The sequence below is a fragment of the Miniopterus schreibersii genome (assembly GCF_964146895.1).
Source record: "Miniopterus schreibersii genome assembly, chromosome: X".
Lineage (NCBI taxonomy): Eukaryota > Metazoa > Chordata > Mammalia > Chiroptera > Miniopteridae > Miniopterus > Miniopterus schreibersii.
In genome coordinates, this window is record NC_138104.1 from 74,536,978 (window position 1) to 74,551,467 (window position 14,490).

A 14,490-nucleotide genomic window follows, 5' to 3' on the forward strand; every position below is an offset into this window, starting at 1 on the left:
ACTGGCAGAAGAAATGGGTGACAGCAAAGGATGGGGCTCCCTGCCCAGGAGAACCCACTCAGGGACCACCACGCTTTTCTGAGACCAGCCAAGAGTAACCCACTCTCCTCTCACACAGGCACTGTTCTGGGTTTCCCTCAGAGCAAACTGAGCTGACTTAGACATGTGACATGACTTGTCCAAAATGGTAGTCAACCCCACTCCAAAGGAACTGAAGGCAGTGCTGGGAGTGGCATGGGATGGGGCCACCACTGGGAATGGTCTGATCTAGGATCTCCTCCCAGCTCTCAGTGAAGGGGTTTCTCATTTGTACAATTTGTGTCAATCGAACCAATACTAAAATTTGAGGAAAGCCAGAATTGGAGACTGGGACTCAAAATACAGAATTGCACTAGGCCTTGAAACAAAGGCTTGGAGTGGTTGTGCTGGTGTATTGTGGGAAGAGCAAGTCCTAGGCAGGATACAGAGAGTAAAAGAAGACTGTTAAGGGGTGAGGTGGGAGAGGCCATCTGAGGCCAGATGATGCAGATCCTTTCAATGCCAGGTCCCAAACCCTAGGACTTTTCCTAAAAGCAGTGGGGAGCCATGGGAAGGATTTGAGCTGAGTAGTGACAGTTAACTTTGCATTTTAAATAGATGTTCTGATAGCTCTGCTGAAAACAGAAGGGAAGGGAAAGAGACTGGAGATGCTAAATTGGCAGGAACAATGGTTGCCTTAGCCAGGGGAGGTGGCAGGGGAGATGGAGAGAAGTGAGTGGATTCCAGAGATGTGTAGGAGGTAAAATGAACCCTTTATTTGGCCCTGTGCAAAATGCATTACAATGATTATCTTGTTTAATCAGTGCAACAACCCTATAGGTATCATTTTAAGTATCTTACATGTCCAAAGTCATACAGGATAAATATTAGAGGTGGGGTTTATAACTTTTTTTAAAAATATATCTTTATTGATTTCAGAGAAAGGAAAGGAGAGGGAGAGAGAGATAGAAACATCCATGATGAGAGAGTCATTGATCGAGCCCGCAACCCGGGCATGTGCCCTGACCGGGAATCGAACCCTGATCACCTGCATCCCAGGTTGACCCTCAACCGCTGAGCCACGCCCGGCCAGGCTAGAGGTGGGGTTTAAATTCAAGAAATTCAATGTCAAGACCCACGCTCTTCCCCCTATAAGACAATAACTGAGAAGTATCCATTACATATTTCTGTGAATTTGAGTGTGTGTGTTTTAAAAAATAGGTATACATTCAAATGATTCAAAATTCAAAAGGTATAAAGGGATATACATTGACATATGCCCCTTCCCTCTGGAGGCAACCAGTGTTATCAGATATATTTTATACATGTATAAGATGCTGTACTGACAAGTTAGTGGCCAAGAGTAACAGATGCTGGAGCCAGACTTCCTGGGTTCAAATCTTAGTTTCACCATTTACCAGCTGTGTGACCTTCGGAAAATTCTTTCACTTCTCTGCACTTTAGTTTATTCACCTGTAAAATGAATATAGTAGCAGTACCTGCCTCATAGGGTTGCTGTGAGCATTTAAATTAGTGATATAAGTAAGCTCTCAGAACAGTACTTGACACAGAGCAGCCACAACTTAAAATGTTAGTTATTCTTTCTATAATTATGATATAATCCTTCCCTTCTCTTTGTACACAATCCCCACACATTTTGGCACCTTGCATGTCTTAACTAAATGTCTTGGTGATCATCCCATAGCTCCATATTATTTTTTTATTCATTTGAGAGAGAGAGGAAGAGAGAGAGAGGAACATTAATTTGTTGTTCCATTTATTCATGCACTTATTGGTTGATTCTTGTATGTGCCCTGACTGGGGATCGAACCCGCAACCTTATCATAGGGATGATGCTCTAACCAACTGAGCTACCCGGCCAGGGCCCGTATCTCCATATTATTAATGACAATTGTACAGTACTCCATTTTGTAGCTGTGTCAGGGTTTATTTGAACAGATCACCAGTAATGAGCACTTTGAGAGTGTCCACTCTTTCTTACTATAAACAGCGCTACTGTGAATCATCTTATACACACATCTTTTAGCACATGTATGAATTTATCTGTAAGATAAATTCCTATAAGTGTAAATGCTGAGCCATACAGTATATGGATTTGTTAGTTTGCTAGATTTTGCCAAATTGCCCTCTACAGAGGTTATTCCAATTTAACTTCTACAGACAACTTATGAGAATGTCTATTTCTGGGCAACCTGCCAATATAGAGCATTATCAAACGTTTTTATATTCACCACCCTCAAAGATGAAAAGCAGCATCTTAGTAGTTTCTATAGGCATTTCTTTTAGTATGAGTGAAGTTGAGCATCTTAAATTCCACTGCATTTGTCCATTGGATGTTGTTACATGACAATCACCATTGACTTTGGCAGGCCTAGTTTTAGTAGCATGCAGGGGGGTAGTCCAATTAAGAGCGGGCTGAAGAATAAACAGGATGTAAGGTGTAGAGTTAGAGTAGGTAAAATTTAACTTAAGAGGAAGAGGTCAATAGGAAGATGGTTGGAAGAGGAGGGGGTTAAGATGTGCTTAAAATGCAGATGAGAAGAAACCCTCAAGACCTTGAACTATGTTTAAATTTCAGAACTTTGGGCACTGCCAATAATTACTAGCTGGGCGACATTGTACAAGTCACTTAACCTCTCTGGGGGCTCGTTTTCCTCATCTGTAAAAATGGAGCTAACAGTTTCTACCACCTACATAAAGCTGTTGTAAGGATTAAATGAGTGAACACACTCAACAAACTCAGTAAAGGGCCTGGCAAAATGTCCTACTGTAGGATCGAATGGTCCTCCTCTTCCCAGACCTCTACCTGTGTTTTCAGAGATAGATTTTGAGCATTCTCAGGATTCCAGCCTCGGGGCTGGAATGGCCGTCAGCGACTCAAGCTCGGCTGCTGTGCGCAAGCGCCTGTGGCCAATGAGGTGGGGGCTCGAGGGGAGGAGCTGAAGCGGTCTCGGCTGTTCTGACGATTGCGCGCCCCCCCTCCCCCGCTGCACCCGCCCTTGCTAGCAGGCTCCTCCTACCCCCCCGCATTGCTGCTGCTGCTGCTCGCCGACATGGACGTGGTGAATCAGGTACGCGTTCCAGCACCGCGGACAGAGCCCGCTGCTGCCAGGCCTCCCCAGCCCAGCTTGCGGCGGATCCCCCGACTCTGAGAGGTGGTGACCAGGGTCCTGGCAACAGACACCCGGCTCCCAATGCTGGGGCTGGGGTCTGCGGCAGATGAGGGGAGGAAGAGGGGAGTGAAGAAAAGGAGTGCGCCTTTTGCCGCAGAGAGGGCTGTCCTCACTGCCGCAGCGGGGGCCAGCCACAAGCTTCCTTAGCGGAGGAAGAGGGAGTCTTGGGGCTAGGGTACAGCAAGGGGGAGGGGAGTGGAGAGTAGAAGGAAGATGGGGGTGCTGCAGATGAGCCAGGAAATAGAGCGACAGAAGGTGTGAGGGCGGGGGATGGGGCGAAGGCTGACAGCTGCCCCTCCCAAACAGACGGAACCCCGGGAGAGAACCACTCCTTCCCCCAGAGCAGACCAAGGGGGTCAATCCGGTTTTGCCTCTCCAACACCCTTAGTCTCCCCTCTCCCAGCACATATCCAGTGAAGCTTTGTCCCGGCCCTCCCCCACTTTAATCATTCTAGACCCTCTGCCATCTCACTCTTCTTCAACACATTAGAACCTCACCCCTCTCTAACCAGTACCAACCCCTCCCCATCCTCATCACTTCGGACCCCCCATTACCACCTCTGATTCCCTTTTACCCATGCAGACCCCTCCCCCACCCTAGCCAACCTGATTCCCTCCCTGTTATGACTCACCTTCAGCACTCAAGACACCCTCCCCCACCCCAATGAACCCAGACTCCTTCCTCACTCACTCCACCCCATCCCTTTCTCCATCTGGCTCACCTTTACCATTTCAGACCTTCTCCCTTTCCTTAACTCATCCTGGCTTTACCCCATCTTCCTCACCCTAGACCCCCTCTGCCATCTATCTTACCATCTCCCCACATTTCCACACCAATTCTGAACCCCCAGGGTCTTCTCTCACAGAAGGTGTGCCCACCCTTCCCTGAAGTGTCACTTTCTCCTTCTTGCCCCCTCTCCAAAAGAATGTCCTCACTTCCTCTTGGAGGTCACATGCCCTATCCCCAGGAGTCATCACCTGGTGGCATCCCTCACCTCCCTCTCCATCCCCAACAACCCCATCCCCTCCCCACCGTTTCTCTCCTCAGCTGGTGGCTGGGGGTCAGTTCCAGGTGGTCAAGGAGCCCCTTGGCTTTGTGAAGGTGCTGCAATGGGTGAGTGGGGTCTGGGCCATGGGAGGGAGAGAGGGAGGCAGGTAGTGGGATCCGGAAGAGCAAGGGTGGAGTTGGGGTGGGGAGCAAAGAATGGATGGGTGGATTAGGGGTAGAAGGGGATGATGGAATTGTACTCCAGGGTGAAGTCCCGGGGACTTGGGGCCAGAGAATGGATGGGCTGTGAAGTGATGTCACAAGGCCAAGGGTACCCCTGTTGTGAAGTGGAAGATTGTGACGTCCTACCTCCTCTCCTGAGATGAGAGAGAGGCAGGGGAGGTGGAGCTTGAAGCCGGTTGCTGTGGGAGAGACGCAAAGCCAAGAGAAAACCGGAGACAGTGGAAAAGACAGAGAGAATGAGAGACGGGGAAAGATGGAGATAGAGACTGAAATGCGGAGAAAAAAGAGATACAGATATATGAGAGAGGAGACAAACAGAAAGAGACAAAGAAAAGAGAGACAGAGAAAGATGCTCAGAGAACAGAGATGCAAAGAAATAGACACTAGAAGAGAGGCAGAAAATGAAAATGGAATGGAGGAAAGAAAGAGACAGAAAAAGACACTCCAAGACAGCAGGAAAAGAGAGACTGATACATAGAGAAAGAGGCACACGGGAGACAGAGAGAATACCATACAGAGACCGACTGAGAGACAGCAAGGAGAGACAGGCAGACTGAGAAACAAGCAGAGAGAGAGAGACATGCATTCAGACAGAGAGAAGGGAAAAAAGACATAAAGAGACACAGATACCAGAGAGACAGAGGCAGAGAAACAGAGATGGAGAGGAGCAAAAAGACATCTGAGAAAGACAAAGACACACAAAGAAATAGAGATACCAAGAGAAATAGAGACAGAGAGAACAGAGACAGATGGAAATACAGAGAGAGACAGCAACAGAGAGACTGAGACAGAAGAGAGAGAGAAGGAGGGGGTGAGAGCATTGAGAGGTACAGACAGACAGAGACACTAGAAGAAAGACAGAGACAGCCACACCCCTGTAATCAGCTTGTCCTTGGGGCCTGATGAGCCCTGATTAGAGGGTGGGGGCGGAGGCTGGTCCATCTGCTGCTGCCTGCGCTGGGCCCTGATCTGTCCAGAGGAGGGCACCCCCATCCCAGGTGCACACAGGCTCACTGTGGCCATCCCCATCCCTGCTGCCCAAGGTCTTTGCCATCTTCGCCTTTGCCACATGCGGCAGTTACAGTGGGGAGCTCCAGCTGAGCGTGGATTGTGCCAACAAGACCCACAGTCTCCCCAGCATCGAGGTTGAATTCGAGTACCCCTTCAGGTGTGCCCCCACCCTAGCCCACCCCTTGGACCCCGGCAGACCTGGGAGAGGACAAAGGTGGGGAGGGACCTGGCAACACCTCCTCCCCAGCGGCTCCTGCCTAGCCCCTACCTCAGGAGACCATACTGGGTCAGGTCACTGCACATGCACTGAGCACCTACCTTGTGCCTGGCACTGCTCCGGGCCTCTATGACATGAGGTGAGCAAGACAGGCATAGGCTTCTCCATCTGCGGAGTAGCCTTCTCTCTTTCCCACTGCTTCACTAATAAACTCTCTTTCACTTAAAAAAAAAAAAAAAGACAGGCATAGGCTGTTGTCCTCTGGCTACGTTCTAGTGAAGGCGAAGGGCAGGCAGGAGACAGGCAATAAACAAGGTTCAAAAGTAAGAGTATGTATAGCCTAACACAGTAGGTACTCAACTAATGTTAGCCAATATTAATTACCATTCATTCATTCCATACACATGTTTTTGAAAATCAGATACTTGTCAGGTACTGGTCACAGTGCTGGGGACACAATAGTGAACAAAACAGACCAAGCTCCCTAACCTCATGGAGCCAATATTATAACAAATTAATTAATGAAGAGGATAATTGCAGATTGGGATAAATTCAAGGAAAGGATCCTCATGAGGGGTTTTATGATAGAGAATAATGAGAGGGTGCTGTTTAGTTCTAGGAAGTGATTAAACCAAATTAAACAACTCGGATATTTATTGAGATAATACTCTGTGCTGGGAGTTAGGTACATGAGAGTGAGCACAAGCAGGCAAGGTCACTGCCCTCAAGGAGATGTTTACCTCCTGGCTGGCAGGCAGACAGAGACACACAGATACAATTTCAATAGAGGCTCCTCCACTACTTGGACAAATCACATAACTGCTCCAGATCTCAATTTCCTCAACTGTAAAATGGGATAATACAGGGTTATGATGAATATTAAATGGATTAATACTTGTAAAGTGTTTAGCACAGTGTCAGGCACAGAGTAAGCACTCCATACATGTTTATTAACATAGAGGAAATAAATAAGTTCAAGGGATTCAGGAAAGAGGTCATTAATTGAGTTGGAAATTGGAGGAGGGTGAGCACTAAGGATAAATGGAGGCTCACGAGATCACCTAGGCAGGGTGAGAGGGCAGAGTGAAGACAGGAAAGCCCAGCACAGGTTCAGAGCAATGGTCAAAAGAAAAGGAGGTTCCAGGGATGTGTGGCCTGAAAGGCAGAGGGCCAACCAAAGATCCACCAGTTCACAGAAGCCAGGGAAGAGAGTTTGGGGAAGGAGAGGGAGTTGGCAGCATAGGCTAGTGCTGAGAGCAGGCCCTTTGAGAATCCAGAAAACCACAAAAATCTGTGGTCATTCCCCCAATACCTCCCATGCCTAGGACCTCAGATCCTGAGGATCTGCCCTTTACCCACAAGTCTCCTGGGAAAAAGTCTGTGACATGGATCTCCCTGACCAACCCACCACTGTCCCAATACCCCCAAGGGCCTTTTGTTTCCCCTTAGATACCCCCTCTCCCAATTCAGCATACTAGAAACCCAGCAATTCAAAACCAGATTTAACTCCTAGCCCCAGTATTTAGCAGCAGCACAACCTTGAGCAAGTAACTTAACCTTGCTGAGTCTTTGTTTTTTCATCTGTAAAATGGGTATAATAATGCCTGCTTTAGAGAATTGCAGGGGGAGGGTCATTAAATGAGGCATTTATGCAAAATAGTAGGGGATCAATAAGTGTAAGCCTTGGGACATTTGCTACACAAGGGCACTGGCACCAATTGCTTTGTCTCAGGATCTTGTGCCCCAATCTGAGGTGAGAGCTCTGTGACCTCACCACAGTCTTCCCCACACACATTTTTTCCTGACCCCCTTCCATGACACCACAGGAAAGGCCTTAGCCCCATGCCTTCCCACTCAGCCCCCCCCCCCCAAATACACACATCCTGTTCCAGGATCCCTTCTACCCTCCTGTCAGTCTGTCTCTTCCTATTTTGTTGTCTCTGGGCTCTCCTCTGCAATGCATACCTTTCTTTCTCTTAGGGACCTGAAGTAGGGCAGAGAGAAGAGTCAATATGATGTAGCCCGGGAAACAAAGGGTTCGGATCCTAACTCTGCTATTCCCTCACCAGCTGTGTGACTTTCGTTAAGTTAATGCACTTCGCTGAGCCTGTTTCTGCCTCTGTACGTTTCAGTAAATAAACATTTATTGAGTGCCTACTATGTGGCAGCACTGCTTCAGGCCCTAGAGACACAGCAGTGAACAAAACAAAGGGAAAAGCCCTGCCTTCTTGTAATTACAGCAAAAATCAAGAAAAAATAGTATGTCAGATGGGGTATCACTGCTACAGTGAAAAAATGGAGCTAGGAAGGGGTGCTGGGAGGGAATGGTTGAATTTAATTTTAAATGGTAAGAACAGGGAAGGTATCACTGAGAAGGGAACAATTGAGCAAAGCTTGAAGGAGATGAAGGGAGTAAGACAAAGATACCTAGAAGAGCAGTCCTTTGCAAATATCCTGGAGCAGGAGCGTACCTGGTATGTTCTATGAATAACCAAGTGGCCAAGGTACTTCTGTTGAAGTGAGGGATGAATAAAACTTATTTCATGGGATGCTATGAGTAACCAACGAAATGTGACTGGTACACAGTAGGTGCTCTGTGGATGGTAATTTCCTCCTCTTCCAGGGACCTTGTCAATCTGGGAGATTCATGACTGGGCGGAGTGGGGGGTGGGGGAGGGGGTTCCTAAAGTCTGGACCACACCTGCCTACCTCTCTCTGCAGGCTGCACCAAGTGTACTTTGATGCACCTGACTGCAGAGGGGGCACCTCCAAAGTCTTCCTACTAGGGGACTACTCCTCATCAGCGGAATTCTTTGTCACTGTGGCTGTGTTTGCCTTCCTCTACTCCATGGGGGCTCTGGTCACCTACATCTTTCTGCAGAACAAGTACCGAGAAAACAACAAAGGGCCCGTGCTGGTGAGCCCCCACAGCCACTTGAATGCAGGAGCCAGGGGATACAGAGCCTCGGGGAGGCAGCCATGTTCATAGGTCACATCAAATCCCAGACAGGCCCACATGCAAGCAGCCACCATAACAGCCACACATGCTACTGCAGCTACTGTTGAACACTAAATCATAGAGTGACCGAGACACACTCATAGCCCACACAGAATCGCAGATAGGCCTACACCTGCAAACCTCCCACCTCTCACACAACCACACAGTCTAGATCAAAGAATGGAGTACACAGACTTTCACTGTGACAGTCATGCTTGTCGTGTCACACAGACACACTGATTCCTACACAGCTGCACTCATACGCTGTCATCCCAGACACAAAATGACACATAATCCCACATTCAGACGAAAGTGGAAAGACAAAGTACTTTCCATAGATTCAACACCCATCCCCCAGAATTCTCCCACACCCACACCCACATATCACAATCACACTCCCACATCCTCTGTACGATGCACGAGCCCAAACTAGGACTGCCACCTTCAGGTGAGTGTTGGGGAAAAGGCAGAGGAGAGACAGACCTCTTCTGGGGGACCCCTCTCCCAAGAAAGCCTGTGATCTGAGAAGGCCCCACACCCCAGAATGAAGCAGCCCACTCACAGTGTTATCTCTCCCCTGCCCATCCTAGGACTTCCTGGCCACGGCAGTGTTTGCCTTCATGTGGCTGGTTAGCTCGTCGGCATGGGCCAAGGGGCTGTCGGACGTGAAGGTGGCCACAGATCCAGACAAAATTATCAAGGGGATACCTAGCTGCCAGCAGAAGGAGAATACATGCAAGGAGATAAGAGACCCTGTGACCTCCGGCCTCAACACCTCCGTGGTGAGCCCTGGGAAGCTGGCCAGGCTGGCTGGGGAGGGGGCCTAGGTCACTTACAGTCTGGCATGGGATGTGGTGGAGAGAGAGAATGAGAGGATTCAGATATCCAAGAGGGCTCCCCAGAGAAGGCATACCAACAACAGAGCCTTGAAGGATTAGATAGCAATTGTAACTACTGTGACACCACAAACTGTCCCCAAGAGGGGAACATGAGATCTTCTGTCCAATTAGGTTTGGGAGACCTGGATCCCACCCCTAGCCTAGTCATGTTAAATCTCCAGCAACTCAGTACACTCTGAAACCTGTTTTCTTATATGCAAAATGAATAACTTGAAATATTTCGTACCTGGACGCCCCCTACTGGCCGGAGTCTGTCTGAACTCAAATCCCAGCTCTGCCACTTGCAAGTTCTGTGACCTGAAACTAGTTACTCAGCCTCTCAGGCCTCAGTTCCAACATGTGAATTGAAAACTAAGAATAGGTCCTGTTCCAAAGTTGAGTATTTAGTGAGCTAATAATAGAGTGCTTAGAAAAGGGCCTGGCATGTGATAAGTCATATACAAGTGTTACAGATGTTAAGATTCCAACTCTGTCATTTGCTGGATGAGATCTTAGGCAACTTAGCCTCTCTGGGCTTTAGTTTCCTCAATTATAAAGTGGAGACATTACTTCCTGTCCCAAAATTGGATTATATTGTATATATTTATTTTAGATACATGTAAAACATTTTGTATTTATAAAACATGTATTTGTTTTAATATCAAAGTATATATTTACATACTTTATACATGTGTAGTTATACATATATTTGTGTATACATATATATGCGCACTTATGCATCTGTTAGTGGTGCACTTACATATTTAATCAAAGTTTCTGCTTAATGTTTTACTATATCACAAATTTAGATTTGTTTGCTATATTTTATACATGTATAAACGTGCATATGTAACACGTAAATGTGTAAATATATAAACAAATGTATGTTATATTACTAGATCTCAACATCCCAGGAATCTGAATTCTAACATGCCCTACCCCTACTCCCGAAGGTGATTTTTCTGCACATTGATGTTCATGCGCTGGGACTTGGTGGTCTGGATGTCAGAAACCACCACCCTTCCGGAGCCCTAGGATCCATGCCAAACGCTCATTGCCTCGACGTAACCAGGGGCCGCTGAGGCAATGGGCGTGGGACCACAGCCGAGCTTTATCTCCCCGCAGGTGTTCGGCTTCCTGAACCTGGTGCTCTGGTTTGGCAACCTGTGGTTCGTGTTCAAGGAGACCGGCTGGTCCGCCCCATTCCTACGCGCGCCTCCCGGCGCCCCTGAGAAGCAACCGGCGCCCGGGGACGCCTACGGCGAGGCGGGCTATGGGCAGGGCCCTGGCGGGTATGGACCCCAGGACTCCTACGGGCCCCAGGGCGGCTACCAGCCCGACTACGGGCAGCCCGCCGGCGGCGGTGGCGGCGGCTACGGGCCTCAGGGCGACTACGGGCAGCAAGGCTATGGCCCTCAGGGTGCGCCCACCTCCTTCTCCAATCAGATGTAGTCTGGTGAGTGACGGGCGGGCAGTGCGGCCAAGGAGGGTACCTGAAAGGAGATGGGCGGGTCAGTAAACCAATAAGAGTCCGTAGTAAATGGTACGCGAGACGCTAGCCAGACAAGTGAGGGTGGGAGTTTGAAGGAGCCAATACAGAGGCTCAGCTAGCTGCTTGCTAAGAGGGAAAACCTATCCAATGAATGGAAATCAGGAGAGTGGTGCTTGAAGATGGGAAGAAAGAATAGCCCAACGGGAGAGGTAGAAGTGCAGTTCTGAGGGGAGGGAGGGGACATTGGGCAAAGCAACCAATGAAAGGAGGGAACAGCAGGGGAACTTTTGTAGTGGAGAATCAGCAGAGCTTAGGATCCGTGGAGGGAAGTGGAAATGGTCTTAGAAGTGATTGATAAGTCAGTATATTATGATAAGACCAATAAATGGTGAGGGTAAACTGGCTTGGATCGTGAAGTTCAAACAAGCTCACCAATCCGGGAGGAGATGATAGATCTGTCACCTCTCCCCAGCTCTCGAAGTGTGGAATTTCAAAGAAGGAAAAAGGGATGGGGCATGGGCATTGGAAAGGCTTGCTGGCCTTCTTGCCTGATCTGAAAAAAAAAAAAAGTGAGATTTCCCTCATACTTGAGGGGGAAGATGGAGAGAAGAGGCAGGGTGGATGGCATGAGAGAGGAAAGGCCAGGAGGTGGCAACAGGAAGATGGAGGTAGCTTCTGGCACTTGGCCAGGATGGAAAGGACAGGGAGGAGCTTATTACACATCCCACATGTAATTCATCAAAAAATCCTGTTGGCTCTATCTTCAAAATATAATCTGTAATCTTCCCCCTTTTCACTGTCATCTCCCCCAACATCTTAAGTTTCCACCCCCATTCCCTTTCTGTTCTACTCACAGCGTTGGGAGGGAATCCCATTAAATCTTAAGTCAGGCCACCTTCCTCCTGTGGTCAGAGCTCTTCCAGGGCTCCAGTCTCACTCAGATCGACAGCCAAAGGCTTCACAGGGCCCTACACAATCTAGCTCCTCACCTCATTTCTCTGACCTCTCACCTTCTACCATCCCCCCACACACACACACACACTGTTCCAGCCACACAGGCCACCTCAATGTTCCAAGCACAATCCAACTTCAGGGCTTTACCTTGGTACTGCTTTCTCTTGGAGTTTCATAACCACACACACTGATAACCTCATCTAACCAGATCCTTACAAGTCCCCTTTCTTACCTCTCTCATAGTACCCTGTGCTTTTTTTACCACAGTTTGTAATTATTAGTTTATATATCTTTTACTGATTTTAGAAAAAGGGAGGGGGGACATTGATTTGTTGTTCCAGTTATTTATGCACTCATTGGTTGATTCTTGTAGGTGCCCTGACCAGGGATCAAACCCACAACCTTGGCATGTCAGGATGATGTTCTAACCAGCTGAGCTCCCTGACCAGGGCTTAGCTGATACATTTATTTACTGTCTCTCCCACTAGAGTAGGGGATGTGACTATGACTTATTCATGACCGCTTAGAGCACTGCTAATGTTAGGAAACATTTATTGAGGAAATAATCGCAACAACATGACTTTTTATTCTTCTCTGCTCAGAATCTTCCCATGACTTACTCCTCATCCAGAGTTAAAGCTGATGTCCTCACAACCTAGTCCTGTGTGGCCCCATTACCTACCTCTCTGACATCACCTCCCACCTCTCTCCCTTGCTCATTCCACTCAAGCCCCACTGACCTCCTTGCTGTTCCTCAAAAACACTAAACATGATCCCACCCCAGAGTCTTTGAACTGGCTGTACCCCCTGCTTGGAATGCTCCCCGTGCCCCCAGTTATCTGCATGGCTCACTCCTTTACCTCCTTAACTCTTTATTCCAATGTCACTTCTTCAGTGTGGTCTTCTCTGACTACCCTACTTAATACAGCAACTTTCCTTCCCCTACTGGCACTCCTAAACCCCTAACCCTGCTCTACTTTTTATTTTTCCATTTCACTTATTATCATCTTATCTTAGTCTAGATAACTTTATACATTATGGTTATTGTTTGAAGTCTGTCTCCCCTGCTACAGTGTAAGCTCCACAAAGATGAGAATCTCAGTTTGGCTCAATATAGTTTATAACCAATGACTAGAACAGTTTCTATTAATGAACTTCTTTGGATTAGGGGAATGAGGACCATAATTTCTTTGGTACCTAGTCTAGTGGGGCAAGGTATATCTTCCCAGTAGGGACAGCTGAGATGAAACTGACTCCAAGATTCTGAGTGAAGGAAAAAGGAAGAAAAGGCATGTCAGGCAGAGGGTAAAACCGGGGTGAAGGCATAGCAGCTCAGCCCCTCTTTAAGGGCACCACCTGTATCTGGATCCCCTCTCCTTTCTGTGTCTTTTTTCTCTACAGGTCAGTACAGCCCAGGAGGACACCATGGGTGGGCAAGAGCTCAGGAGAAGGCCTGCCCCCCCTTCTCACCCCTGCACCCCAGGTCTCCACCCCTCAAGCCAGGAGACCCTTAACAGTCTTTGTGTGTATATATATATATATATATATATATATATATATATATATATATATATATAATTTGTCTGTCTGGGCCCTGCCCCCACTCTGCTCCCCTTATGCATTAGGGCCCCAATCTTTAGTGGGCCCCTCTTATCCCTAGCCCTTTCCCTGCATCCCTTGGCCTCTCTGTTCCCTGGCCCTGTGCCCTGAGGTTGGGGAGGACTCTGAAAGAGGTACAGGGAGGAGACAGACCTTGGCTGTGTGAGGAGGGTAGGCTTGACTTCAGACTCTCTCCCCTCTCTCCCTCCCCTCCTTCCAACTCTGGCCTTGATTTCTCCAGCAATGTTTGAACAATGGCCATTACAGAAAATTCAATCCTGGGAGGGGGCAGAAAGGCAGAGATCAGAGGGCTTGGGACCCAAGGTGGTCTTGGAAAGGAGCTCTGGGGTGGAGGGGACTAGAAAGCAGGGAGGTTGCATTCCAGACATACTGAAAGTTGAGTCCAAAGCAGAGGGGTGTCCTAGAGCATTCTGGAAAGGAGCTTGGAAGGAGACTGAGGGTGAGTTTCTAGAAAGATCGCAGCTTTGAGCGAGGCAGCAGGTGGGCCCCAGAGTGGTCAGGGCTTGTAGTAGGACTTGGTCCTATGGACGGGGTGTGACTTGGGGGCCTGGGGACAGGATTTGGAAGAACACTGAGAGTTCTAGAGGAGGTGGGGCTTGAACCAGGCAGTGGGTGAAGCTCCAGAGTGGGTGGGTCTTGGATTGGGATCATAGTCTATGGAAGGAGTGTGGCTTGAAACATTCAGGAGACTGAGTTTGATTCTAAAGCGGGCAGACTGGAAGGGTGATTCAGTAATGGGTCATGCTTAGGGTGAGGGCGTGTTTGGGGCTCTAGGTGGGGCGGGTCTTAGAGTGGGGCACACTTGGTGATTTCAGAGGAGAAGCCTGCCCCACCACCCCACAATGGAGCAGTAAAGAAAATATGTTTTAAAGTTGGG

At 48.3% G+C, this 14,490-nt stretch overlaps 1 protein-coding gene across 2 annotated transcripts; it reads left to right on the forward strand.

Annotated features, from left to right (window-relative positions):
• Positions 1-3,032: 3,032 nt before the first annotated feature.
• Positions 3,033-13,477, forward strand: SYP (synaptophysin). Of its 2 annotated transcripts, XM_081125771.1 has the most exons (7): positions 3,033-3,110; positions 4,261-4,326; positions 5,487-5,611; positions 8,393-8,588; positions 9,260-9,451; positions 10,673-11,003; positions 13,395-13,477. In XM_081125771.1, the coding sequence occupies exons 1-6, from the start codon at positions 3,093-3,095 to the stop codon at positions 10,997-10,999; spliced, it is 924 nt and encodes a 307-aa protein (XP_080981897.1). In that variant the 5' UTR covers positions 3,033-3,092; the 3' UTR covers positions 11,000-11,003; positions 13,395-13,477. The 2 variants fall into 2 exon arrangements, with proteins under 2 accessions (XP_080981897.1, XP_080981896.1); XM_081125770.1 differs by lacking the exon at positions 13,395-13,477 and having other exon boundaries at positions 10,673-11,595.
• The last annotated feature ends 1,013 nt before the right edge of the window (positions 13,478-14,490 follow it).

Bases quoted from the DNA above. Each gene is read 5' to 3' on its own strand.
- SYP (XM_081125771.1), top strand. The intron at 4,327-5,486 runs GTGAGTGGGGTC...CTGCTGCCCAAG, and splicing joins TTGTGAAGGTGCTGCAATGG to GTCTTTGCCATCTTCGCCTT. The intron at 5,612-8,392 runs GTGTGCCCCCAC...CTCTCTCTGCAG, and splicing joins GAATTCGAGTACCCCTTCAG to GCTGCACCAAGTGTACTTTG.